At 39.4% G+C, this 24767-nt stretch overlaps 2 protein-coding genes across 6 annotated transcripts in view; one reads left to right on the top strand and one right to left on the bottom strand.

Moving 5' to 3' along the window:
- The first annotated feature begins 2869 nt into the window (after positions 1–2869).
- On the top strand, positions 2870–6369 carry prph2b (peripherin 2b (retinal degeneration, slow)). The gene is made up of 3 exons (XM_053620794.1): positions 2870–3675; positions 4645–4891; positions 5580–6369. Exons 1-3 carry the CDS (start codon positions 3095–3097, stop codon positions 5778–5780), a joined length of 1029 nt encoding a protein of 342 aa, XP_053476769.1. The 5' UTR covers positions 2870–3094; the 3' UTR covers positions 5781–6369.
- A 2215-nt stretch (positions 6370–8584) lies between these two features.
- Positions 8585–24767, bottom strand: part of ubr2 (ubiquitin protein ligase E3 component n-recognin 2) — a 36886-nt gene continuing 20703 nt past the window's right edge. For 2 of the 5 annotated variants that reach the window (XM_053620789.1, XM_053620788.1), the window contains exons 15-47: positions 23483–23666; positions 23308–23369; positions 23103–23213; positions 22910–22975; positions 22691–22813; positions 22548–22611; positions 22282–22406; positions 22066–22118; positions 21869–21971; positions 20467–20515; positions 20222–20376; positions 19959–20061; positions 19775–19884; positions 18855–18935; positions 18575–18756; positions 17951–18156; positions 17767–17860; positions 16661–16819; positions 16133–16227; positions 15976–16045; positions 15746–15894; positions 15537–15592; positions 14955–15051; positions 14810–14877; positions 14502–14637; positions 13780–13876; positions 13470–13600; positions 11830–11938; positions 11639–11695; positions 11452–11529; positions 11159–11329; positions 10423–10524; positions 8585–10341 (exon numbers count right to left, since the gene is read on the bottom strand). In XM_053620789.1, the coding sequence (XP_053476764.1) occupies positions 10200–10341; positions 10423–10524; positions 11159–11329; positions 11452–11529; positions 11639–11695; positions 11830–11938; positions 13470–13600; positions 13780–13876; positions 14502–14637; positions 14810–14877; positions 14955–15051; positions 15537–15592; positions 15746–15894; positions 15976–16045; positions 16133–16227; positions 16661–16819; positions 17767–17860; positions 17951–18156; positions 18575–18756; positions 18855–18935; positions 19775–19884; positions 19959–20061; positions 20222–20376; positions 20467–20515; positions 21869–21971; positions 22066–22118; positions 22282–22406; positions 22548–22611; positions 22691–22813; positions 22910–22975; positions 23103–23213; positions 23308–23369; positions 23483–23666 (3588 nt within the window). In that variant the 3' untranslated portion in view covers positions 8585–10199. The remainder of the gene's footprint in view (positions 10342–10422; positions 10525–11158; positions 11330–11451; positions 11530–11638; positions 11696–11829; positions 11939–13469; positions 13601–13779; positions 13877–14501; positions 14638–14809; positions 14878–14954; positions 15052–15536; positions 15593–15745; positions 15895–15975; positions 16046–16132; positions 16228–16660; positions 16820–17766; positions 17861–17950; positions 18157–18574; positions 18757–18854; positions 18936–19774; positions 19885–19958; positions 20062–20221; positions 20377–20466; positions 20516–21868; positions 21972–22065; positions 22119–22281; positions 22407–22547; positions 22612–22690; positions 22814–22909; positions 22976–23102; positions 23214–23307; positions 23370–23482; positions 23667–24767) is intronic. The other 3 variants (XM_053620791.1, XM_053620793.1, XM_053620790.1) reach the window with 3 other exon arrangements.

The following is a 24767-nucleotide window of genomic DNA, read 5'->3' as shown; positions in this document are numbered from 1 at the left end:
GTCTTTGGTCTGCGCCGAACATGTCTGCTGTTACTGTGGCCAAACAACTCTATCTTCGATTCATCTGTCCAGAGAATATTATTCCAAAAGGCCTGGTCTTTACCTGTATGCTCATTGGAAAACTGTAGTCTTGCAAAGGCTTTTTCCTGGCATGTCTCCCATCCATCCATCCATCTTCTATATCGCTTATCCTTCCTTCAGGGTCATGGGGAAACCTGGAGCCTATCCCAGGGAGCATGGGGCACAAGGTGTACACCCTGGACAGGGTGCCAATCCATCACAGGGCCCAATCACATACACATTCACACACCACGGACATGCCAATCAGCCTACCACGCATGTATTTGGACTGGGGGAGGAAACCGGAGGAAACCCCCGCAGCACAGGGAGAACATGTAAGCTCCGCACACACAGGGTCACTGCAGGAATCAAACCCCCGACCCTGGGGGTGTGAGGCAAACATGCTAACCACTAAGCCACCACGTGCATGGCACGGCTCCCATTTGTGCAAATTGTAGAAGCGTGCACTTTAACACAAACAGTTGCTAGCCTTACTAGCAGATCCTGTGATTAAATTTTTGGGTTGTTCGAGACTTCTTTGTCTGTTGTTGGGCTGAATTTGCTGGGCCCCCAGTCCTGGACAAATTGGCAGTCATTTGAAATCTGTGCCATTTGTAGATTATTTTCCTTACAGAGGAATGATTCAAATAATTTGTACATATTTTTAAGTCCCTTGACAGACTCATAGGCATCCACAACCTTTTTTCCTGAAGGCCTTAAAGACCTCTTTAGATCTTGGCATGATGACACCACACACTTCAATAACAAAGCGAACACCAGACACTAGATATGGGAGTGGTATAAATAAGACAGATTCCACCTGCACTCCCTAAGCAGGTTATAATCACTGGCACCCAATCTTGAACACCTGATTTTATGGATTTGAAGGTAAATAAATGTAGTGGTGTACTTACCATGTGACTGATCTGTTTTTTTTTGTTTTTGTTTTTTTTTTGTACATTTTGAAAATTAATACAAAATGTCAATTTTATGTCATTTGAGAAAGTGTATCACCTTTATTAATAGGCAGTGTTTCAAAGAGGATCAAATGTTTGCTTGTCCAAATATGTAATAAATAAATAAATAAATAAATAAATAAATAAATAAATAAATAAATACAATGAATAGAAAGCCAACAATTTCCATGGGGTTTACTTATTTTTTCCCATGACTGTATATACAAAATCATATATACATATGAAAACAGGCATATGGTACTGTTACACAGCACATACAGTGTGAATAGTGTATCCTATATTGCAAGTCTGTGTCTACTGGAAATCTTTAAATGTTTAAAACATTATGAACAAAATGTACAAGAATGAATTGTAACAGGATTAATGGATTAATTATAACACATTTTAATTAGGATTAATTCAAGTAATCCATCCATCCATCAATTTTCCATACCGCTTAACCTACACAGGGTCCGTGGGGAGCCTGGAGGGGTCCCAACCCAACATTGGGTACAATCACACACTATGGACGGTTTAGAAATGCCAAATACAATGCATGTCCTTGGTCTGGGGGAGGAAACCCCCAAAGTAAGTGGAGAACATTTAAGCTATGTGCACACAGGGTGGAGGTGGGATTTGAACCTCCAACCACGGAGTTGCTAGGCAAACAATTATGCAGTAATGCAATTAATGAACAACAATCTGTGAAATACCTTAAGCATTGTTTGGCACTGATAACTTAAGATATAAAGGCACTCTTTTATTACTAATGGAAAACAATGTGGAATTGTTTTTCTAGCACCCACTGCAGCAGCGCTTTGAGACATAGTTTTAGTGACTTTAATCTTTCAACTAAATGTAAAAGTACCTATTATACAGTATTTCTAATCCACAAAAGCATTAAACTGAGATCAAACAGTATCTTAGAGCTGTCAAGCACCACCACTAGCTGCCGTTCCACCATGCCACCCCAATATAATGTAAATAGTACACTACAATTTTCCTTGTAGTGCATTTTCAATAAGCTTTAAACCATTTATGTTTATGTGTGTGTTTACTGTTTTTGATTCTTGAAACTTTTTTTTTTTTTTTTTTTTTTTTTTTACATGGAGTACCACATGGTTCCATGTTGGCCATGTTGTACAGGGCAGAAAAGAATATTTTGAATAATCATTGTATACGGCTTTGATATGTTTTAGGGCCCAGTCATAGGTCTGCCTTGACAAGCAAGTAAATAGAATGTGAAAAAGGAAATGTGACTACACCTACTGTACACACCTGTATTCACATGACTGTACTTGTACATGACAGATAAACAGTAACACTGCATATGAATTGAGATGTGACTCTAGGCAGGGTCCTCTGAGAATGACAGCCAACCGAGGCCATGTAACCGTCCCTACATTTAATAAAAGAAACTAAGACAGCTCAGGGTGAGCCGATCCTATTCTATTGACTATGTCTACAGCACAAAAGTATTAAACAATTTTGACATATGGACTCTACTGTGTTCATGGAATTTCTGCTCATTTTATTTTCAGACCACCCATCTATATCATGTCTTGTGTACATGATGGAGTATGCAATAGTCTAAGGTTCCTCAGAGTAACTCCCCTCCCACTGTGCTGTTTCGCAGGAGAAACTAAAGCAACTAACCAATTACACAGAAAGATAAAGGATTACAACCCAAGGTTCATCTGCTGAAAATGAGATCAAGGCTGATTAGAAGGGTTTAGCATGAAGTAGAGCAACTCATTGCTTCAATCACTTCATGCCTCAGCTGGCCACCTTTTTTTCAGGAAGGGACACTGTTACATTTTGGTCAATTTTATGCAAATTTTGGTCCTTGGTAGAGACCTCTACTTGCCAAAACTATGGACCTCCATGAGTTTTGGGTGGACAGAATGATTATGAAGAGGGGAATTATTGGCATGGCATCTGTGGCAGCACTATTCTGGAATGGAATACACAATTAAGCTGGTGAAGTACAAGTTTTTGATAGTTTTTCAGATAGTGAGACAAGTAATCTTCTACTAACAGACTGAATATTTGACAGATAACAAATCAAGGAACAAAACATGGCTCTGGGGGCTGTAAAATTTGACTTGCCCAAACGGATCAAACTGGCCCAGGGACTGTGGCTCCTGTACTGGCTCGCAGTTATGGGTGGGATCCTCATCTTTAGCATGGGGCTTTTCTTCAAGATTGAACTTCGCAAAAGGAGTGAGATGATGGACAATAATGAGAGTCATTTTGTACCCAATCTGCTCATCCTGGTTGGCCTGGCTGCTTGCAGCATCAATGCTTTTGGTGGCAAAGTGTGCCATGACTCACTTGATTCAGCTAAGTTTTCCAAGTGGAAGCCCATGATGAAGAATTACCTGTGTGGATGCTTTGCCTTCTCCATCATCCTCTTCATCATGGCTCTGCTTTGCTTCCTGATGCAGATCTCTCTACATTTTGCCCTGGCTGAAGGTCTAAAAAATGGGATGAAATACTACAAAGACACAGACACCCCAGGACGTTGCTACATGAAGAGGACGCTGGACATGACCCAGATTGAATTCCGTTGCTGTGGCAACAACAACTTTAGGGACTGGTTTGAGATCCAGTGGGTTAGCAACCGGTACCTCGACTTCAACAATGATGAGGTCAAAGAGTGAGTGCTTTTACCTTCCACAATTGATAAACTAGGATATAGGTAGGACATTGCAGACAATAATTTACAAGAAAGTAGAGTTTAATGTCCATTTCAGATTATGTTAAAGGTAAACTAGAGGAATGAAAAATATTTGCCAAGTCTATGAAAAAGAATAGGAATAATTTTTGTGACTGGAGAATTTCAATGATAAAATGCAAAATACTTAAATGCACATTAGCCTACTATGGCCTTGCAGTTGATTCTATCAATAGATCTGATTTAGAGCTGCTCATGTCACACAATAAATAAAAACATTTTGACTGAATTATTTTCAAATCTTTACTTAAAAACTTGTAACTTTTATTAGGTCATTAGATCTAAAATGTAATAACTTCCACTAATGTGACTTGAAAAAAATATTTGAAAACACAAGGTAATGCATTATAGTAAAATTATGACAAACAATGTGATATGTTTTATATTATTTGCAAGCTTGTGGAACCATTTTTAAAATACAGAAAAGGTGACAAATTGAAGAAGAATGTTGCTGGCACGGTTTGGGCCCACTTGCGTACTTCAAATGAAGGATGAAAAGTTTCTGTCCTGATGAGAATGGTCTCATCCAGGATGACAATGTTCCCATGCACAAGGCATGAGGGTTCACTGAATGGTTTAAGTGCATGTAAATGATATAAATTATATGCTGTGGCCTTCACAGTCACCAGATCTCAGCCCAAGCAAACACCAATGAGAGATTTTGGACTGACATGTTAGAAAGAGCTCTCCAACAATCTCATTTCTTTCATTTTTGCCACCTAGCTGTAAATAATGCAATAACTCACTTTCATAATATTTTGCATCTCAGTACCAAGCCTAATATTTAATAACCTTCTCATAGGGTAATACAGTTTTTTTTTAATTGTTATTGTTATATATAATTCAGGTCTTTACATAACTATTTAGTGTATGTTTCTCATGTTTCCACAGTCGTATCACAAGCAATGTAGAAGGTAAATACCTTATGGACAGCGTTCCCTTTAGCTGCTGCAACCCTGGTTCTCCACGGCCCTGCATCCAGCACCATCTGACCAATAACTCGGCTCATTATGACTATGACCATCACACTGAAGAACTAAATATCTGGACTCGAGGCTGCCGTGAAGCCCTGGTCTCCTACTATGGGGGGATGATGAACAGCATTGGGGCTCTTGTGCTGCTAGTCATGGTCTTGCAGGTGAATGAAAATATGGTACTTCAGTGAACCCTTGACCAAAATACTAACATCATAATAATGAATAAAACATTGACTAGCTGGCATTGAGGAATGAAATTCATACTATAACGTCATGCCATAGGGAAGGAGTCTTCAATCTTATTATACAAACAGCCATTTGTGGATATTATTGTACCTAATATTATATTAGGTACACTTGATAGTTGATTGGACTACAAGATGAACTGATTAGACAAGTGGAATCAGGTGTGGCTCCTGCTTGGTTGGAATGAAAACCTGCAGCCACACCAGCCCTTTGTGGATAAAATTGAAAACCCTTGACATAGTGTTTAGATCACCAGCAAATTGACTGAAGTCTGTTTATGGTTACATAAGCACCGATGTGACCACAAGTGCTTGTATCTCAGACAGTTTAAGCTTCACCAGAACCCCAAACACTCTTCCTGGAATAAACATATCAAAGGTTGACCAAGTGGATGAAGGTGGAAAAATGTTGTGTTGGTCAAAAATAGTAACATCATGTGAGGTCAGGTAAATATTTAGATAAGTATATAATGAATCCTGAGATTAACCCAGGATATTATGAGTAAGTAGGACAGCCACTTACATAACCATACAACTATTAAACACTGAAAGAGACTTAATCTATTTTTTTTATTTTTTTTTTGTATTTTCAACTGTGTTGTAGGCTGCAGATATGGTGGGACTGAAATACCTGACAACCTCTTTGGAGACCCTGACAAACCCAGAGAACCCAGAGAGTGAGAGTGAAGGTTGGCTGCTGGAAAAGAGTGTGAAAGAAACCGTGTCTGATGTCCTGCAGAACATAAAATCACTTGGCAAAAAGAACCAGGTGGAGGGGGCTGAGGTTGCTGCCAGTAGCAGCTGAGCAGCTCACACACACAGCTGGAACTAAAACCATCCTATAAGGAGAATCAAAGATACCCTTCTTTGTGGAAAACAAATTCCGACAAACACAGACACGCATTCACATCAACACTTGTAACTATATTGTACTGATGGGCCATACAATCAGAAGTGAACAAAAGTAAAAGATCCTTAATGAACCATTAAATATTTTGAGCGCTAATTGAAACAAATGTAAATATTGACATGTAAATATATATTTAAATAACATAAAATAGAGTTTAATTTTAAAAGATATATATTGGATGTGGGGGATAAAATGAGGTTCAGAGACAAATATTTATGTAATCTAATCTCTTGTTCCCAACCAACCAAGGTTCAGGAAGGGCCAAAAACCTAGTGGTGATGACCCTCACACAACCTTGTCCAAGTCCAAAAGGCTAACACCATTAAGACATATCCTTTCTCACCTATTCTTGCATTATATAATTATTAAGAAAGACAATTTATGTGTGGTTTGAAGTAAATATGGCCTCTGACTAGTGTCCAGGTTCTTTTTAAACACTGCTGTTTGAGTAACTGCGCAACACTAGCACAGCTTGACCATTAAAATCAGGCCCATGATGAACTGAAATTAATTCATTATAAAGGAATGAATGATGCAGCATTCCCATTAATGTGTGATCCTCTTGTGTCAAGTATCTCAGTGAAGTCTGAGACCTCAGCTAGACTCTGAGCAAGGTGACAAGTATTTTTGTACATAATTTTGACAGTCAAGATTTAGAGCAGCCTGTTTGACAGCTCACTCTTTGGTGAGCTGTCAAACCATTACCAGTTCTGTTTATGTTGTATTTTGTGTGACTACATTTGTAATTGCAGCTTTTTTTTGTGCATTTGAACTTTTCACTGTACAGTATTACTTGGAATGAACATGTAGAGAAGTGTGCAAGATAAACCTGTTTAAACAGATGTATCTGCTTTGTTATTCTATTATTCAGTACACTTTCTGAAATGACATCATTTAACCACATCTATGAAAAAAAAAATTGCAATAGCTATTCTTTGCCAGAGGCTCTCAGGTACATTTACATTTATTCATTTAGCAGATGCTTTTATCCAAAGTGACTTACAAATGAGAAAATACAAGCAAAGCGATATATCAAGCAGAGAACAATACAAGTAGTGCTACCATACAAGATCCATTAATTGAGTTCCAGAAGAAACAAAGTGTGCAGAGTAGAGGTGTGAGGGCCAGAGTAATTTTTTTTATTTTTTAAAAGACATGTAGGATGGAACAGTCAGATCCAAAGGTGTTTGAGTAACATAAGGAAGATGAGGAAAGATGTTGGGACACTTCTTGTTCAGCTTTAGGTGATAGGATAAAGAATGGTCAAGTGTCTCCTAAGGGAACACTGGGTGCCTCTTAAGACACTTTTTTTTAAACAGTTAAAACTAAGGAAATTCATTTTCATGCCAAATAGAAATCTTCTGGTCATTAACAACCAACCCAAGAATATGTAACCATTTAGCATTTAATGCCAAAACCATGTTTTGGCATTAAATGTCGGTTTTCTGTCCATAACTATTAGCAGGACATACTTCCAAAACACTGACCATGGGCATTTAGGACAGAAAAGTAAGAAGGCATCTGTCATCTTGAATTGTCTTCAGCCATAAAGCCTATAAGCAGTGGGTGAGTAGATGAGTGTAGGTAAGCTGCTTTGATAGAGCTTCGCCTCGGTCAGGTCAAAATCAGGGACAGGTAACTCTGACGCAGATACAGGACAAAGGCACCTTGGGAGCTCCAGCAGAACAGACAAATCTCTCCACAGGAAGCTTACTAGACTGTTATGAACAACAACTGTTAAATCCACCAATGCTGACTGAGGAAACACAGTACACGTACGATCACATATTCAGCATCAAACTTACCCAAATACCCAAGACATCAATTTCCTTAAATGTTTTGCATTCTCCACGACAGCCCCAGACCAATCCCATTTACATTTCAGGATTACCACGGATAATTAGTAACATTAATTGCAAAATACTGGTGCATCTCAAAAAATTAATATTGTGGAAACGTTCATTCCCCCCACAATTCAATTCAAAAAGTGGAACTTTCATATATTCTAGATTCATTACACAAAGTCAAATATTTGAAGCCTTTTTGTTTTAATCTTGATTACAGCTCACAGAAATAAAAAAATCCAGTATCTCAAAATATTAGAATAAAGAATTTATAATTATTGCACTCAATAATTGGCCGGGGCTCCTTTTGCATGAATTACTGCATTAATGCCTGCATTAATGCAGCGTGGCATGGAGGCAATCAGCCTGTGGCACTGTGGAGGTGTGAGAAGGAAAAAGAGGGAAAAAATTAATTAAATAAATAAAAATATTCCATGATAATATCATTTTTTAGAAAATATCTGTACCTGTCAAACATAGGGACAAGAATAATGTATTAACACAAACACTTTTTTTGTTACAATTCTGCAGTGAAGCCCTTGAGATGGCACTACCACTTCATTACTAGTGTAGTTAATACCGTCAACCAAAATGAAGATTAATTTCCTTACAAACTGTTTGGAGCTTCACCATCACCCTATAATCATCTTTGTTTTCTGTATGAGCAAAAGGACCTGACAGAACTGGGGCACACTGGAGAGAAGCTGTGGGCAGTACAATTATATGATATAATGTGAGATAGTCATGCACTGACCAATATGATTACACTACTCACCCACGCTGTAATTGTACACGCCGTGGATAATTCCCAGAACAAAAGCAAATCACACACACAAAACCACACACACTCAACTCTCATTCCTTTTTCTTATTTTATTTTTGTTTTACAATATTGTACAACGTATCCATTTATACAATAATTCACATATTAACAAGCAAGTCTTTGATTTCAGACTCCAATTAAACCTCAATGCAGGAAATATGCTTATTGTGAGAAACCTCAGGGAACCCTGTTGAGACTTTGTGTGTGTGAGCACTTACACATGCCTTGGGACAAACAATGTTTGAGTGGGCATTGCACCACTTTTCAACATCATGTTAATAAGCTCCAGAATCATTACAACTTCTAAGAATGCTGTCACCTAAACAGAGTTATGATTTTATATATTTATATTTAGCCCTAGCACCCTTGTGTTTCCTGGACATTTCACGAGAATTCCTGCTAATAACATCAGGGTGGCTTGTAATTAAATTTTCTTCATCACATTAGGCAGGAAGTCATTTCACATCTGCCAGCGTTAGTAATTTGTTAGTAAAGTTGATGTTAAGAAATGGTTTAGTGGCCATCACAGGGGTTGTCCCCTGATTTTGCTTATCATAGAGGATCATGGGATCAACATGTTAAGCAAGTACACCGGTTTTTTTTTTTTTTTTTTTTTTTTTTAAACAAAACTGCTGTTGTAGCGCAAAGACTTAAAATGTCAGATACCACACACACGCGCACGCATTAAGTCAGTAGGTGTAATAAGCTTCCTCAACCACAAAAGCAAAATCCAAAACACATTTCCCCAAAGTGGAGGTCCGCCATGATGAAATTTCACAAAGCTACACATAAATAACATTTAACAAAAATAGGTTGCAAAATTGACAATGGTGTTAAATTCGGAACATTCTGTTCTCTTAGACAACCGTATAAATCCATCACACTATAAACACACCGGCCTTACAATCTCACAAAGCACACACACAACAGGCACTCACAGATGGACACGTGACACTTACGCGCTCCCAGATTTCCTCAGGTTGGCTTATATTTGCTTCACTGAACATTCTGGTGCTAGGTGCCCTCAGCAGAGATATTGCCTCGACAGGGAATGGGGACAGAGGGAGTAGGCCATATGACCTGAAGATGGCGCCATTCCATTATGGCTACTATTGAGACCCAAGGGTCACTGAGGAACACTGTGCTTGCCTTGGAGAGAACACCAGCATTATTCAATATTAAAGCAATCTGAGAACTGCATCTGTGCAGTAAACAATACTTGAGTTGAATAGCATAAAATAAGTTAAGAGTGTCAGGGAAAGACATAACTTAAATAGCTTTTCTCTGCAGTCTTAGTTACTTTGAGAAACCTATGCTACAGGAGAAAGTTCATTTTGCAGTTAAATACCTTGGCAATATGTTTTTTGTAACTTTTATTTTTAAATATCCATTTAAATCAAATAATAAAGTGAGAGGTAAGAACCTCACAAAAAAGACAGGGGAAAAAAAAAGCCATGCGTTCATCCACTCAAGGAGAGGAAAAAGAAAAAAAAAAAGAAAAAAAAAAAGAAAAAAAAAACTTAACGAAGGAAAGGAGTGTGCAAGAGGCTGCATTGATGTGGCAACCTCTGCTGTAAATGTGCAGATCCCTGGTTAGATTAGATTTGGCATTAGCCAAGAAAATCCAGGACCTCTCAGGAAGTGATATCACAAGTGCTGCCAGTCAATGCCCACCAGAGTCTGATTAGCTTCCTGGGCATGACCGATCTCCTCGGTGATGCTGTGCTGGCGCCAGAGCTTCTGAATCTTTCTGTAGCGCTCGTGGCACAGGTGTAAAGGGTTCCCCCGTCTGGGACAGAAAAAGAATGATAAACAGTGGTTTATACACAAATTTTACAAGGCATGTTGAGTATCTTGTTTGAGTTCTCACCTGAGCCCTTGGTCAGTTTCTCCATAGTCATCGAGGTACGGGGGAGCATAAAAACAGCCCTTAGTCTTTCCAGCCAGGAAGAGAACCTGACTCTCCCTCACCCTGTAAAAGACAGCAGAGTCTCACGTACTGCAAGCTAGGACTTGACAATGCCTACAAATGCTGTATATACACAAACATGTTAATTCAGCAATGCAAAAATCAGCAGGAATGTCTCAACTCCAGGCCTACTGCTGGATTATTGAGATGTTGAGGAGTGTTGGGAGGAAAGGAAGCTTGAAACTGTGTAGGATGGAGTGTTTCTAGGTGAGGGTGGAGGCCCACTAGTATAAGAAGTCATGTATTAATAAAATTAAAAAAAAAAATATATATATACATTTTAAATGAAGAAAATGAATATAGTTTTCTTAAACATTTTGGAAAATTCCTGTTATGTAATGTATTAATATTTGACCAATTAATCGATTATTACATTCTCTTTCAATAGTAAACTACATATTCCTTGCTTATAAATAGTTTATTATGGAACTTCAAATTAAAGTGTTATTCGGAGTATTTTTGGCAAGCTGCTGTTATTTTTCTTATTTAGTAGCTTTACGTCTTCCTTCCCAAAATGAATAACCCACGTGTGTTAGGGATTATTGCTGACTAAATCGAACTAATGCCCAGCCCTGATATAAACAGGCAATGCACCTATAAGACATGGCAATCAACACAGATGTGTCTTCCTTCTAACCTGAGGAAAATGCCAACACCAGCTCCGCAGACAAAGGTGTGTGCAGTACACGCTCCAACGTCCTCACCCTCCAGCTCAGTCTGGCAGCAGTAGCTCTGAGAACACAGCATCGTGCCACACACCAAGCACAGAGTTGGAGCTCGAGACTTATCTCCACCTGACTTAGGACAACTACAGAAACAATGGAGGTATTAAACACAAAAGCAATACCTAGAGATGTCTACCAAAATCCTATTGTAAGCAGATACTGGTTATAAATGAATGCAACCCAGAGTGTACACACACACACTCACGTGAAGCTGGAAGCCTGGTTGATCAGTGCACTGTAATCCTCTGGCAAATCAATTAGCTTATTGGATTCCCGAGGAAAACTACACAAAAAAAACAAACAAAAAAAACCATATTGAAACGATTCAGTCTTAAAACCACTGTTTCAACGCAAAGTTCAGAAGGCTATAGATAAGAACAACGAATGATCACCTTATAAGGGTTTCAGGTGACTGGAGACATTGTTGCATGCCTGGATGTGAGCACCACCTGCAGGACAAACGGACACAAAACACACTCAACCCATTACAAAACAATGGATCAATGATGTATACACATGATATGGCATCATCAGCATTCACAGAAAACCTGTCATTTCTCGGCTCAGTTATGAAGTTTCTCACCCCTGAAGCAGGGGATCCAGAAGCTCCTGGTGATTAGAATAGAGCTGGAGCAGGTTAGAAGGCAGACACAGATATGCACATAGTACTTCCCATTCCCCAGCACCTACAGCTAGATAGGGGACAGGGAAAGAACAAGATCAGTTTCACCACATAAAATATACTATATACAGTGCATCCGGAGTGTATTCACAGCTCTTCACTTTTCCACATTTTATGTTACAGCCTTATTCCAAAATTTATTAAATTCATTATTTACCTCAAAATTCTACAAACAATACCCCATAATGACAAAGTGAAAGAGGTTTGTTTGAAATCTTTGCAAATTTATTAAAAATAAAAAACAACAACAAAAAAAGTACATGTACACAAGTATTCACAGCCTTTTTCATACTTTGTTGAAGCACCTTTGGCACCAATTACAGCCGCAAGTCTTTTTGAGTATGATGCTACAAGCATGGCACACCTATTTTTGGGCAATTTCTCCCATTCTTCTTTGCAGGACTTCTCGAGCTCCATCAGATTGGATGGGGAGCATCGGTGCACAGCCATTTTCAGATCTCTCCAGAGATGTTCAATCGGGTTCAAGTCTGGGCTCTGGCTGGGCCACTCAAGGACATTCACAGAGTTGTCCTGTAGCCACTCCTTTGTTATCTCGGCTGTGTGCTTAGGGTCGTTGTCCTGTTGGAAGATGAACCTTCACCCCAGTCTGAAGTCCAGAGCGCTCTGGAGCAGGTTTTCATCAAGGATGTCTCTGTACATTACTGCATTCATCTTTCCCTCAATCCTGACTAGTCTCCCAGTTTCTGCCGCTAAAAAACATCGCCACAGCGTGATGCTGCCACCACCATGCTTCACTGTAGGGATGGTATTGGCCAGGTGATGAGTGGTGCCGGGTTTCCTCCAGACATGACGCTTGCCATTCAGGCCAAAGAGTTCAATCTTTGGTCTGAGTGTCCTTCAGGTGCCTTTTGGCAAACTCCAGACGAGTGGTCATGTGCCCTTTACTGAGGAGTGGCTTCCGTCTGGCCACTCTACCATACAGGACTGATTGGTGGAGTGCTGCAGAGATGGTTGTTCTTCTGGAAGGTTCTCCTCTCTCCACAGAGAAACACTGGAGCTCTGTCAGAGTGATCATCGGGTTTTTGGTCACCTGCCTGACTAAGGGCCTTCGCCCCCGATCTCTCAGTATGGCCAGGTGTTGTTTCACGTTGTCTTTATGGGGTATTGTTTGTAGAATTTTGAGGAAAATAATTAATTCAATTCATTTTGGAATAAGGCTGTAACATAAAATGTGGAAAAAGTGAAGCACTGTGAATACTTTCTGGACGCACTGTACATGTGAAGTTCAAGTGATCAAGGTTTCCATGTTTTGTCAGAACTGTGTTTCAATCATTTAACAGGTTAGATGAGACAACCCAGCTTTGTGGCCAATCTGGTAAATCACCTCGCAAATTAAAAGGTAAATCTCTTCATTTAAATTAACGTCAGTTGTAGAGGTGTATGGTCAGGTCAACTTACAATTAGATAACAACATGTGGTGGAACCCCTTGCAAGTTCTGGTACGACTGACAGTAAGGGTCAAATGTAGCTAAGTGAGTTTGTGATGGGGAGTTAAGGGTGGGGGTAAATGAAGCACTTACCGTTGAGCTCAGGCGGAGTGGGAACTCCATTGAGATGGTGGAAGAACAGTGCGGCTCCTCTGAGGAAGGGCAGGATGCCTGCCTTTACACAACGCCAGAGATGCCAACCCGAGCTAGTCTCACACAGGCTACTAAAACACACATGTACGTATTAAGATAATTTCTAGAGCACTGTAAATGAAAGCTCTGTGACTGAAGTCAAAACAATAAGTTTCCCAGGCTCACAAAGGAGGTTTTGATGAATGGGTGTGAAAGAGCTCATGGGATTGATATTATACTACTACTAATAATAATAATTTTGCTGTCTCACCAGCCTACATGAGTCCTTAATGTGTTATAGAGAAGACAGACACTCTCTTCCTCCTCCCGCTCCACTCCTTCACTCTCCTGCTCCATGGTCAGCTCCTCTGTGGACACACCACCAGTGTTAACGAGAGCTGTCCAATTAACGAGTTCATAATAATATGCTAATGATATACAGGTTTGGGGCAACTTTTGGGACACCATTAATGCATATGTTTGACCCAAAAATCATGTTCCTGGTTAGATGCTCGGCATCTCTAATAAGCAGTACATTTTGGCAAAACTCAAAACAAAACTCCCACCTCAGACGCAAAATCATTGCTGTTCACAATACACAGTCTACTAAATACTGTAACGGTATTAAAAACAAATAAAATAGAAAAAACACATGTACTGCAGCATGTATAGAAACATTTCTTCAGGATTAAATTTAAGCACTTTTTAAAAATTGTGCTCAAACTCCCAAAAAAAAAAAAAAAAAAAAACCCTACACAAATCTAAAGTTGTTGGCTGCAGTGAATTACTTTGACAGACCTATTATTGACTCCCACACAACTGTGCCTCACAGCACACTCAATAAAAACCTCCCAAAATAACATTCATACTGACAAACACGTTATTACTTATTTGTAAGAACGTGGGTCAATAAAAACACACACAAATGACAACATAACACAGATCACCATCTATTGTTAAGTTGTATGTGCTCTAAGTAGAATATGCTCTAACCTGGCACAGAGGTGAGGAGGATCTGGACCAGGTGAGCCACAATGACCAAGTGGAAGAGATGCAGGTGTGCAGTATCCGCACTTAGCCCTGAGGAGTCTAAGCAGTGCAATGCTGAATAGGACAGCACCAGACTCACCTGACATACAAACACACAAATCAACAGGATTCAGAGACTACAGCAAAAGAAACCACAGACAATTACCTGTTTAGATACAGGTTTAGATTCTGGACAACAATGTTACTTTAATCTGACGCTAATATATATTTAATAGTGCCTAAAGTATCATTTAAGAAGCTTGTCAGCTCACCAGTAAGTGGAACATGTCCACATCCAGAATGCAGGGGGAACTTTCCACCTGGGGATCAAGAACAAGCGCTGCACGGAGCACACACCACAGTTAAAGAACTAAAAAACTACAAGTGAGAGATAAATAAATAATGAACTAAATATACCTGCCAACAGTCGCATGAAGTGATTTTGCACAGAGGAGTGAGAAGAGACAGTCCAGCATGCAGAGCCAAACCGAGCCAGGGAACTCAAACAATCGTCCTAAACAAGGGCACATTTTATGACACTTCTATTTTTATTATTTAGGATACAAAATATATATAATATGACAGGATATAGAAGGAATTAGAACTGAGGAAGGATAGCATAATATCTGCAGATATTTGTGATTCAGAATATTTAGTAATGCAAACAAAATGACCACTGAACATAATTGAGCAATCTCCTAGATATCTTTAAAGTGTGAATGATGCTCAGAAGCTTGATTAATTATTTGACAGAAGCAGCAATCTATTTATATATAGTTATATATGCTTTTATATTTAGAATTACAAGTGAAAAGCAAATCAAATCATTGGAAGAATTTATTCTAGTGTACAATTAACTACTACATCCTGTAAGCAAACAGTACTTAGTCGAGTATTTTAACAGGACTAACAATACCTCTGATACATAATTTATTACATCTCATCACCCATCCCCAGAAAGAAGAATTCATTTTGGCATGATAAGTTGGGTTGTCATACCTGTCTACAGGGTAAACTTCCAAACAAAGGCTTCTCCTCATCTACCAATAATCTCTCTGTACAAAATACAAGCAACAACAAATGCATATCACAATGTTCTTTACCAAAAAGCAAAACATTTTTATTAACCACCCCTTAACACAAGTCAGTGAATATTGTAAATCTTATACATTAATTCTTAGTCTTGTAAGAAATGGGTGCAGACTGACCTATAGACTGGATGGTGTAAGAACAGCTGCCCCAGCACATGATAGGCACACGGGGGTCCTGCTCATTAGGGTGCACCTTAAGGCCAACTTTATAAGTTGCGGTCCCAAATGTCGTCAGCATCTCCCTTATGGAGCTTGAATAAGGGTTGCTATCAAAACACATCACAGGTCAGTGTTAAAGACACGCTCAGATATGCGCAGTTGTAAAAGGAAACAGTGGGTATGCTTACACTGGTGTGTGGTCCAGCCTGAAACCCTCAGGAGGAGGATAGTCCTCCACAGTCTCTGTCTCACTAGCATCTAAAAGAGAAACAACACAAAATATGACCATGTGCACGCATACACACACAAATAAGGAGCACACGCACTATATATGATAAGACTCACTTGTTGGCTTGGCTCTCTTATGAGCAGAGTGCAAGGCTCTGATCTGCTGGCACGTTGTATTCAGCCAATGAGCCAGACCTGGCTGCTCACCACTGCTGTAACCACAAACATACATGCATTTTACTATTTAACCAGAGAAAAAGTAAAACTCAATGGCACAACTGGCAAATTTACCGTAATAAACTGAGTCAGTGTCACTAAATATCATGAAACAGCAGTGGATTAGCCATATTACATAAACAGAAATTCTATACTCTGATCTCAACATGGCAAGACATGCAATTCAGCTAAAGGTGATATCAATTTGCTTGCTATAAAATATATGAATAAAGAAGAGGAATAATGGAATTGGGTATGCACCGTTACATCGTCATTCTGTACCCTTCCATGGCATTTCATAGGCAAGTTTGCATTGGTTACAGAGCCACTACAACTAATTCATCAATGCAATGGTTAAAATATTAAGCGGTCCGGATTCAGAGCAACTCCACTTAGAATAATCACAACCACAAGTTTGTATGCGAGTACCTGCAGGTGGTCTTAGTGAGGGGCAGGAGAGGAATGACGGTGTTACTGAGACACTCACAGAGTGGACACAAGTACTCCCCATTCTCTACATCGTAACTGGTATGCACACGCAGCCGCTGCTGTCTGCGCTGCTCCTTAGCCTGCACTGCCTCAAAGTACCTGTAAGAGAAAATAACTCGAAGGTTAAGAGACCATTATTTGACTACCTGTCAAATTTCCATGAACTTTATATGTACCATGCAATCACAGAAATGACCGAAATTGACAGATCTATTAAGCAGTGACAAGCAAACTGATCCACTGAGCTGTTAAGCTTCCTATGGATGTAGGATTGACGTGGGAACACCATATACTGCTTGTAAAGCTCTCCGAAGTAACCTTTTTTCTTCAGGAGTGTAAACTGTTGGACAGCGCTCCCCTCCATTCAAGAACAGGAAAATATGAAAAGTATTTTTGATTGGGAAGCGCATAGCGCATGGCAGAAGCTGACGTCCTCAACAACCGAGCATTGCTGATTACCAAGCATAACAAGTTCCATCACCATATTCCTTTAGCTTCTGATACCTCACTGCACTTACTCCTATGGTCAGATCAGGTTAACGTTCTTTGCTTTCCCATGAGGCGCAAAAAGTTTACAAACTTTGAAAGTAACACTGGCTTGATCTAAGACACTGAAAAATAGTCAAGTGCACATAGCAAGATTTGGTTCATGATTTGTGTCGATGATCAGCTCACTGTATTTGGTCAAAACTATTTTTTTTTATTATTATTATTTTTTTTAATCTGCAGATCGCATATTTAAGCCAAATACACCCAATTTCGATCTACATCTTATCGATCACTACACATTCATGAAGACTTTCCTTTACATCACAGATTAGGTTTTTGACTTTTCGGTCACAAAACATCCAGACTGATTGATTAATATTGCTAATTTATTGTAATTGCTCATATAAAATAGAGGTCATATTATTTTCTAGACAAACTATTTACTGTTAGCTGCTGATTCTATTGTCTATATCGACAAACGTTTAAAACCAGCAAAACTTTTTATTTGGGATTAAGTAGAAGGCTGTCTAGAAGTAACATTTTGCCAGACTCCTCACCTCTGCCAGCAGTGAGAGTGCATGATGTGGCCACAGCTGCCGGTATGGGTACCAAAGGACAGGTCAGGGTGCATGAAGAGGGGATCATAGCTCTCTGTAACACACGTATCCTCCAGAAATAAGCACACTGGCTACTCAAGCCTATCCAATTACTTGACGTGCACACTGTAAACCATAACCTTACCTGGCTTATGAGGGGGTCTTTTGCGGTTCTTGGACATGACCGTAGAGCGTTGGACAAAGGCAGCGAGCACCATGGCTCTGCCATCAGGTCGGATCTCCTGCTCTTCCTGACACAGGATACACGTCACCACCTGCCTCCTCTCTCCTCCTCTGGCACGCCAGCGACGAGGTCCCACACACACCAGAGCACTGTCACATGAACTGGGGCTGTACCAAGCAGAGACGGATGGTTATAAGTACGTTATAACCTTAATTTTATGTTAAGGTACCCCTGAATTTGTTAAAAAAAAAATCTATGTTGAATAAATGGTTTCATCTTTTTTTAATCACCAAGAAATTGCTAAAAATGGCCTAGGATCAGCTCTACTCATTTACTCCAACAGAAAATGCTCTAAATGAATATGCAAGATAAAGAGTTTAAGGATGGGAATTTACTTATGTTATGTGAAGGCCACCCTTATATGCAAGAACCTCAGACTTAGGACAAAGAACAGACATTTGCTCAGCACAATCAAGGAACTGTTGATGTATGCATTTACTAACAAAATGTACTGATAGGATATTGAGAATACAATACAAGTTGACTTATTAAGAACACCGTGTCACTACGAACATGCTTAGGTACCTGTGCTCTGCTGATGTAGAGGCTGAGGCGTCCAGCTCCTCTAAACTCTGCTGGAACAAGTCTTTGTTCTCATTGATAAAATGTCTCTGCATCTCTGACATTTGAGCCATGATCTTTTCCCGGCGCAGTCTAGCCATCTCTGCCTTCCTCTTTCTCTCTGCTTTGTCTTTGTCCCGCACAGTCTGCAACACACACACACAGACGTAGATTTAAGCACTTCAACAGTTTAAAGGGTAATGGTTAATATGTCAGTGGAATAGAAAGTTGCTCAAAGACTGACCTCCTCATGGCAGTGCCCTGTTCCTTCACAGGGAGGTGCAGCAGCTGTGCGCTCACGCATCGTTTTAATGCTAACCACCATCTGTGTAGAAAAAGATACACAATTTAGGAAAATACTTTTAAAAGAAAACAATACAGCAGTGCGGTTAGAACTACATGCACACACAATTAAAGTCTTGCAAAATTAAGCATATGTTCAATAGAACACATTTGTGCACTAAAAGTATATACACCATACCATTAAATACTGAAGATGCATTACAATTTTACTAACATTTCATTTGCCGGTTTCTCTTCAAAGTACATACTACAATACATCAATCAGAGAAGTAATAATTCCTTGTAATAGTACATAAGTTACTGAGCTATATTAGCCTTGGCCTACACCATGGCCTTCATATGCATCCTGACAGTTTTCACTATATGACAAATAAAATGCATACATCACATTGCATGGAAATTCAGTTTGTGTAGTAAGCAATCCTTACATGTCATTTAAATAGTCATGTTGACATACTGCTTTTAAATAATACGCACAATATGCCATATCAAAAAGACCCCTAGGGCCACCTACAAATGATCAGCAGCAAAACCGCTTTGCAACAGTGAAGCACTCTCACTGTGGTGAGAGTGGTGTTGCTTTGCCTACCGGCCATGCCACCTTGAGCGGTGTTGCACTGCTTGGATTTCAAACAGGTCTTGATGCAGCACTGCTTTAAACTTCATGGTAAAAATGCTTATCTTTTGTATGGTGCATCTACCTTCACAGTGAGTGAACTGCCAAATGCTGATTATCCGTAGGTGCCCTAACGCTTGGCAGGGTTAGGATGCAAAACATGCTATGCTGCCACATGGTGGACATATTAGGTGCACGCATAGAGGATAAGGCAAATTGCAAACATAATCAAGATGTAATTTTACTTTAAGGATCCAGCGAATCATGTCTTTGTGCACTTCCAAGTGAGGAGCGCTCTGCAAGGTCTCCAACAGAGCCAGGATGCTTGGAGTGTTGCCGGGGGCTTCACCGGGACCTGTGATACAAGAACCACAGATCTAACTACAGGCTTGAGACTTTCTATTGTGAGAGATGATGTACAAAACTTACGGGAGATTTTGAGGGTGAAGTTGAAAGTAACTTCATTGTCATCACCACTGCTCTCTAGCTGTTGCTGCTCCTCCAGCAGAGCCATGCCTATCAAGTGCAGCACCTGCAGCAACATACACATACAGAATTGTGAACACTACTCAGCCATTAAATGTATGGCAGATCAGTACAATTGATGCTCATGAACTCAGCATAGCAAGTGGAATTTTGTTGAATATACTACACTGTATCATGTCATTTTAACAAAATATACAAACATTTACCCTCTGCAGCATGGACTCAGACCAGTGTCCTCCACTGGGCTCCATAGCCCACTGCAGCACAGCTCCCAGCATGCCAAGCAGCACGTCACATTGCAGAATGTTTACCAAGCTGGCAAACAGTGGGCAGAATGGAGGCAGGGCTGGCGGAGGAAGGGCTGCAACACACAGACACTCACTTCACCAATCTGCATTCAACTGACCAATGATTTTCAGACATGACTATAATCACTGAAGAAATAGCTTACCTGGGTCCTCTCCATTCTGTCTCTTAAGCTTTCGCTGAGCTTCCTCTGCCTGTATCCAAAATACACAAAATAAAAAACATTAGTGCTCATGTGACTAAAGAGAATTAACAAATCTGCCAAAAGCAGCACATCACCTGAAGGACATCCTCAGCACTAACAGCAAAATCAAAATGCAAATGGATAAGTGCATATATTGAGTTTCCAAAGAGCATTTTCTGATTAGACCACTAGGCACTCAAACTGGTATTTTGTCATTAATGTGCTTTTCTTCATCAATCACACAAACTGAAAGAAGCTCTACACTTAAGAGAAGGAACTAAAGAATGAAGTAACACGCGAGTTGCAGACAGTTTTAGTTACTGTGTAGCAGGAGCTCGGGTACATGCTTTAAGTATTATTGAATTATTATTTACAAAAACTGTTTTCAAAATTGTAATGCTGTTGTTCTCTCCAGGGAAAGGGTCACAAAATGTTAACTGATGTCTGCCCCAGAGACAATAACAGCACTGAGACTCTTCCCGTAATATCTAACTTGAAACCTTCCTGTAATGCTGCAGACCGAGGGATCTTGGTCCATGCCACCATGGAGGACATTTTAAGCTCATTGTAAAACACTGATTTTGAGTTTCTTGAACCATTTTGGTGTTCATTTGGAAGTATGCTTGGCTCTTTATCTTGTTGAAAGCTCAATCTATGGCCAAGTCTGAACCTCCTGCCAAAGGCAAGCTAAATGTTCTGGGCTAAAATATGGTGGCTTCACCTACTACTATCATCCTCATTCTGTTAGGAATCATGAGCTCATGGGTTAAATTCCTGGCAAAGTTCTAACTGTTTCAGAAAAGTGCATCTTTTTGTTATGGCCTTAATTGTACTTAATGGTATTTTTTAACTGCTTGTGCATTTTTATATCCATTATCTAAACTAACCATTACCATAACTTTGTGGAGGTCAACAACTATCTCTTTTGTGTTGAAGGTTCATTGGTCCCCCCGCCCATGACGACTATTGTTTTTACATTGCAAAATGCAAATGAGAAAAACTGTAATATAAGCATTTAATCTTCTTTTAAAAGAATAATCCAGTTTTTCCAACCTAACTTCTGTACCCCATCAATAGGATTATAGGTGATTACTATAGACAATTGACATTTCCAGTACTGCCAACAATTTGACGCAAAGTACACTTATAATTAAAGTCTAATGGATTTTATACAAAGAAACCCCTTTTTTGTAGAAAGCACATTAAATTTGCTTTATTTAGTCATGCATTTTAAACATTTGCTGACATAATTCAATAGCTTTTGATGAACACTGTCTAAATTACTTTATATTTTATATATTATATTTGTAGTGATCACCCATACACTTTTGCATGTTTACATCTGCAGATCAAGATTAAGTACCTTGGACTGATCAGCTCTGGAGTAATGGTGGAAATAGAGGTTGAACTGTTTGGCACATTCTGAGCGGAGTTCATACAGTCCTCTACCAGTCACTCCTGGCTTCCTGTTAAACAGTCAATGCAAGAATTAAATTAGTTCCACATAAAGGTATACTTCAAAATATGGATTAATGTCTGGAAGGAGAATGAGACACTCACTTAAACAGTGCAACACTATCAATGACTCTCTCCATTCCTGTCTCTTTATTCTCCTAAAAAGAAAATACAGACTTATGAAGCCTTTGAAACACATTTCATAAGAAGGCTTTCAATATAATATAATATAATATAATATAATATGATATAATATAACTGGACAGCAGTACATAGAATATCCATAACTAATTGAATAATTCCATGAGTACGTCTACTCACATTTTCAGGCAAGGCCTTGACCAGCTCACTGTGAGCCATGGGACGAATACAAAGCTGATGAATGATTTCTCTCTTTAGTTCATCACAGCCTTCTACATGCCCAATGCCTGGTGTAAACCGCTCACCTAAGACGCACACAGATAGCAATAATACACAAAATTATTAGGCACACATACCTTTCTGTCTGTGTATTATTACAAATATACATAACAAATAAAATGCCCTATCCAAGTCTTTAGTTTGCTTCCAAAACAGTCTGCACTCACCCACAACCATTATAATGAGGTGAAGCATCTCTTCTATTAAAGTGCTGTTCTGCTGGACTACATCCTGGAACAGAAAATTACCCATAAACTGTGAGAACCACTGAATGCAGAAAAGGCAATTACTGAAAAGATGTATTACGCACCTTATTCGCGTTCTCTCTGTTGTATCTTTTCCTGCAGTCGGCTGAACTGAAGATATGAAAGAGCTCAAAACGACTGAGCACAATCATCAGAAAGTGGTTGGGATCCATCATGGAAGCCCCCACCTGTTCACAGTACACCAGAATAATTTGTCAGAAAATTATTCTCATTTTCATTATATAAATAAAACAAATACACACACAAAAATACAAAATGCCAACCTGGAGCATCATGAGGTCCTTATCAAACATCTCAATCCTACACTTCACATTGTGGTAGTAGTAGATCTGTTAAAAAAAAAAAAAAAAAATCTAATTAAAAAGGGGGGGGGGGGTTTGTTTGATTATAGTTTTGCATTTTATAGTGCTAAACAATACAAACACATTTAAAAATATTTCATTTGTTACAGCATACCTGATTGACTAATGAGAAGCCATTTCTCCTCCACATCCCAGCATGCACCTGTGCACAGAGAACCAGGCAGCGAAGTGGGTGCTCAATTACCATCGGGGGGCTCAGTTCACACTGTGGAAAAGGACACACCACATTTGTTGGTACAAATATTCACACACACACACACACACACACAGACACACACACCAACATACATATGACTTACCAGAGGTAGCTGTTCAGGGAACCTGTAAGTCACTTCTGTTTTGCTAAGGAGTGCATGAAGTCCTTAATAAAATAAAAGAAATAAATAAAAAGCAGAAATTAAGTTTAAAATCCGCAATTTCAAGAAACACTAATAGTACACACTTTTGATAAACTTGGTACATTCGGTCTCCTACCTGCCAGCAATCTAGACACGGGTAGGTGAATGCTGACTTTCTCTTGTGAGACACAGTAGCGGATGGTGTCCACTGAGTGGCCACACATACTAAGAGTGATGGGTTGTTCTCCATCAGTAAAACCGCTGTGGCAGTGAGTCAGAACTGTTAGGCACTTCTTATAGGCTTCAATTAGCACCCACTCCTGCAAATATATAGCACATAACAGGCTCAGCATGGACACTCCATATGCAAAGGCAAATTGCAGGGTGCAACTCAAGGTCATGCACACATCAGATGTTGAAGTAGGTACCTGGCCACTGAAAAGTAGTTTTATGACTGCATTCAGATCTCCTGTTCTGTTAGTTCAAGGCAACTATTAAATGTTGCCATAATATCCTCTCAGAAATTCAAGTTAGCTTACGTGAGGCAGCAAGCAATAAATATAATAAATATTTACATATGAACTAGAAATCCTGTCAGAAATCACTTCAGGGTACAACATACATGCACACATACAGGGTGTCGACCAAAAAAAAGAAACGTGTAACGACATTAATCGTTACAATATTTAAGGACCTAATAAGGATTATTAGGTATAAATGTATCAGTATACAGCAAGTGTGTAATATATGTTGTGTATGCATGCATTTTGTTTACCACAATCAGCCACATCAACCAGTAGCGCTATGGCATGAAGCATAAGCTGATTTTGATGGTTGAGCATCAAAAAATGCTTCTGGTATTTCACTTTAAATCTGCTTTGACTGCCCTGTGTTTCAGCCAAATCATAGCATTTCAGCCAAATCATTGCATCATGTAAAGCAAGCATCTTGAATGGCATATTCACTATTAAACTATGGGAAAAGAGTTAGTGTGAATAGCAAGTGATTTGAGATCTCATCAATGCTAAAATTTCCAGAAACAGAACTGGGTCCACTTTCGAGTCCAACTGTATTGTGAACACCAAAAGCACTGAGGCCATTTGCAGCTCCCTTTCAGGTCTCGCTTATATTAAACATAGAACTTTTGAAACCAAATATTTCGCCATCTCGTCATCAGTGAGCTCGCCTCAATCTTGTTAAGTGATGAATGAAATCTGAACTGTGCTGTGACTCTGACTCTTCGGCTCATGATGAATTGAGCAAACATGTTCAGTTTTTAATTGCAGCATCCTAACTGAACTACATGATTTTCATTACTATAAAAAAGCAAAACGACAGTGGGGGCAATGCTGCAGCGGACAAGTGATGTAATTGCTGTGTGGCCGAACACCATATAACACCAGGAAGACCGAACAACACAG

Source organism: Ictalurus furcatus, chromosome 3 (genome assembly GCF_023375685.1).
Source record: "Ictalurus furcatus strain D&B chromosome 3, Billie_1.0, whole genome shotgun sequence".
NCBI lineage: Eukaryota > Metazoa > Chordata > Actinopteri > Siluriformes > Ictaluridae > Ictalurus > Ictalurus furcatus.
This window is presented reverse-complemented; position numbering and strand designations above follow the sequence as displayed.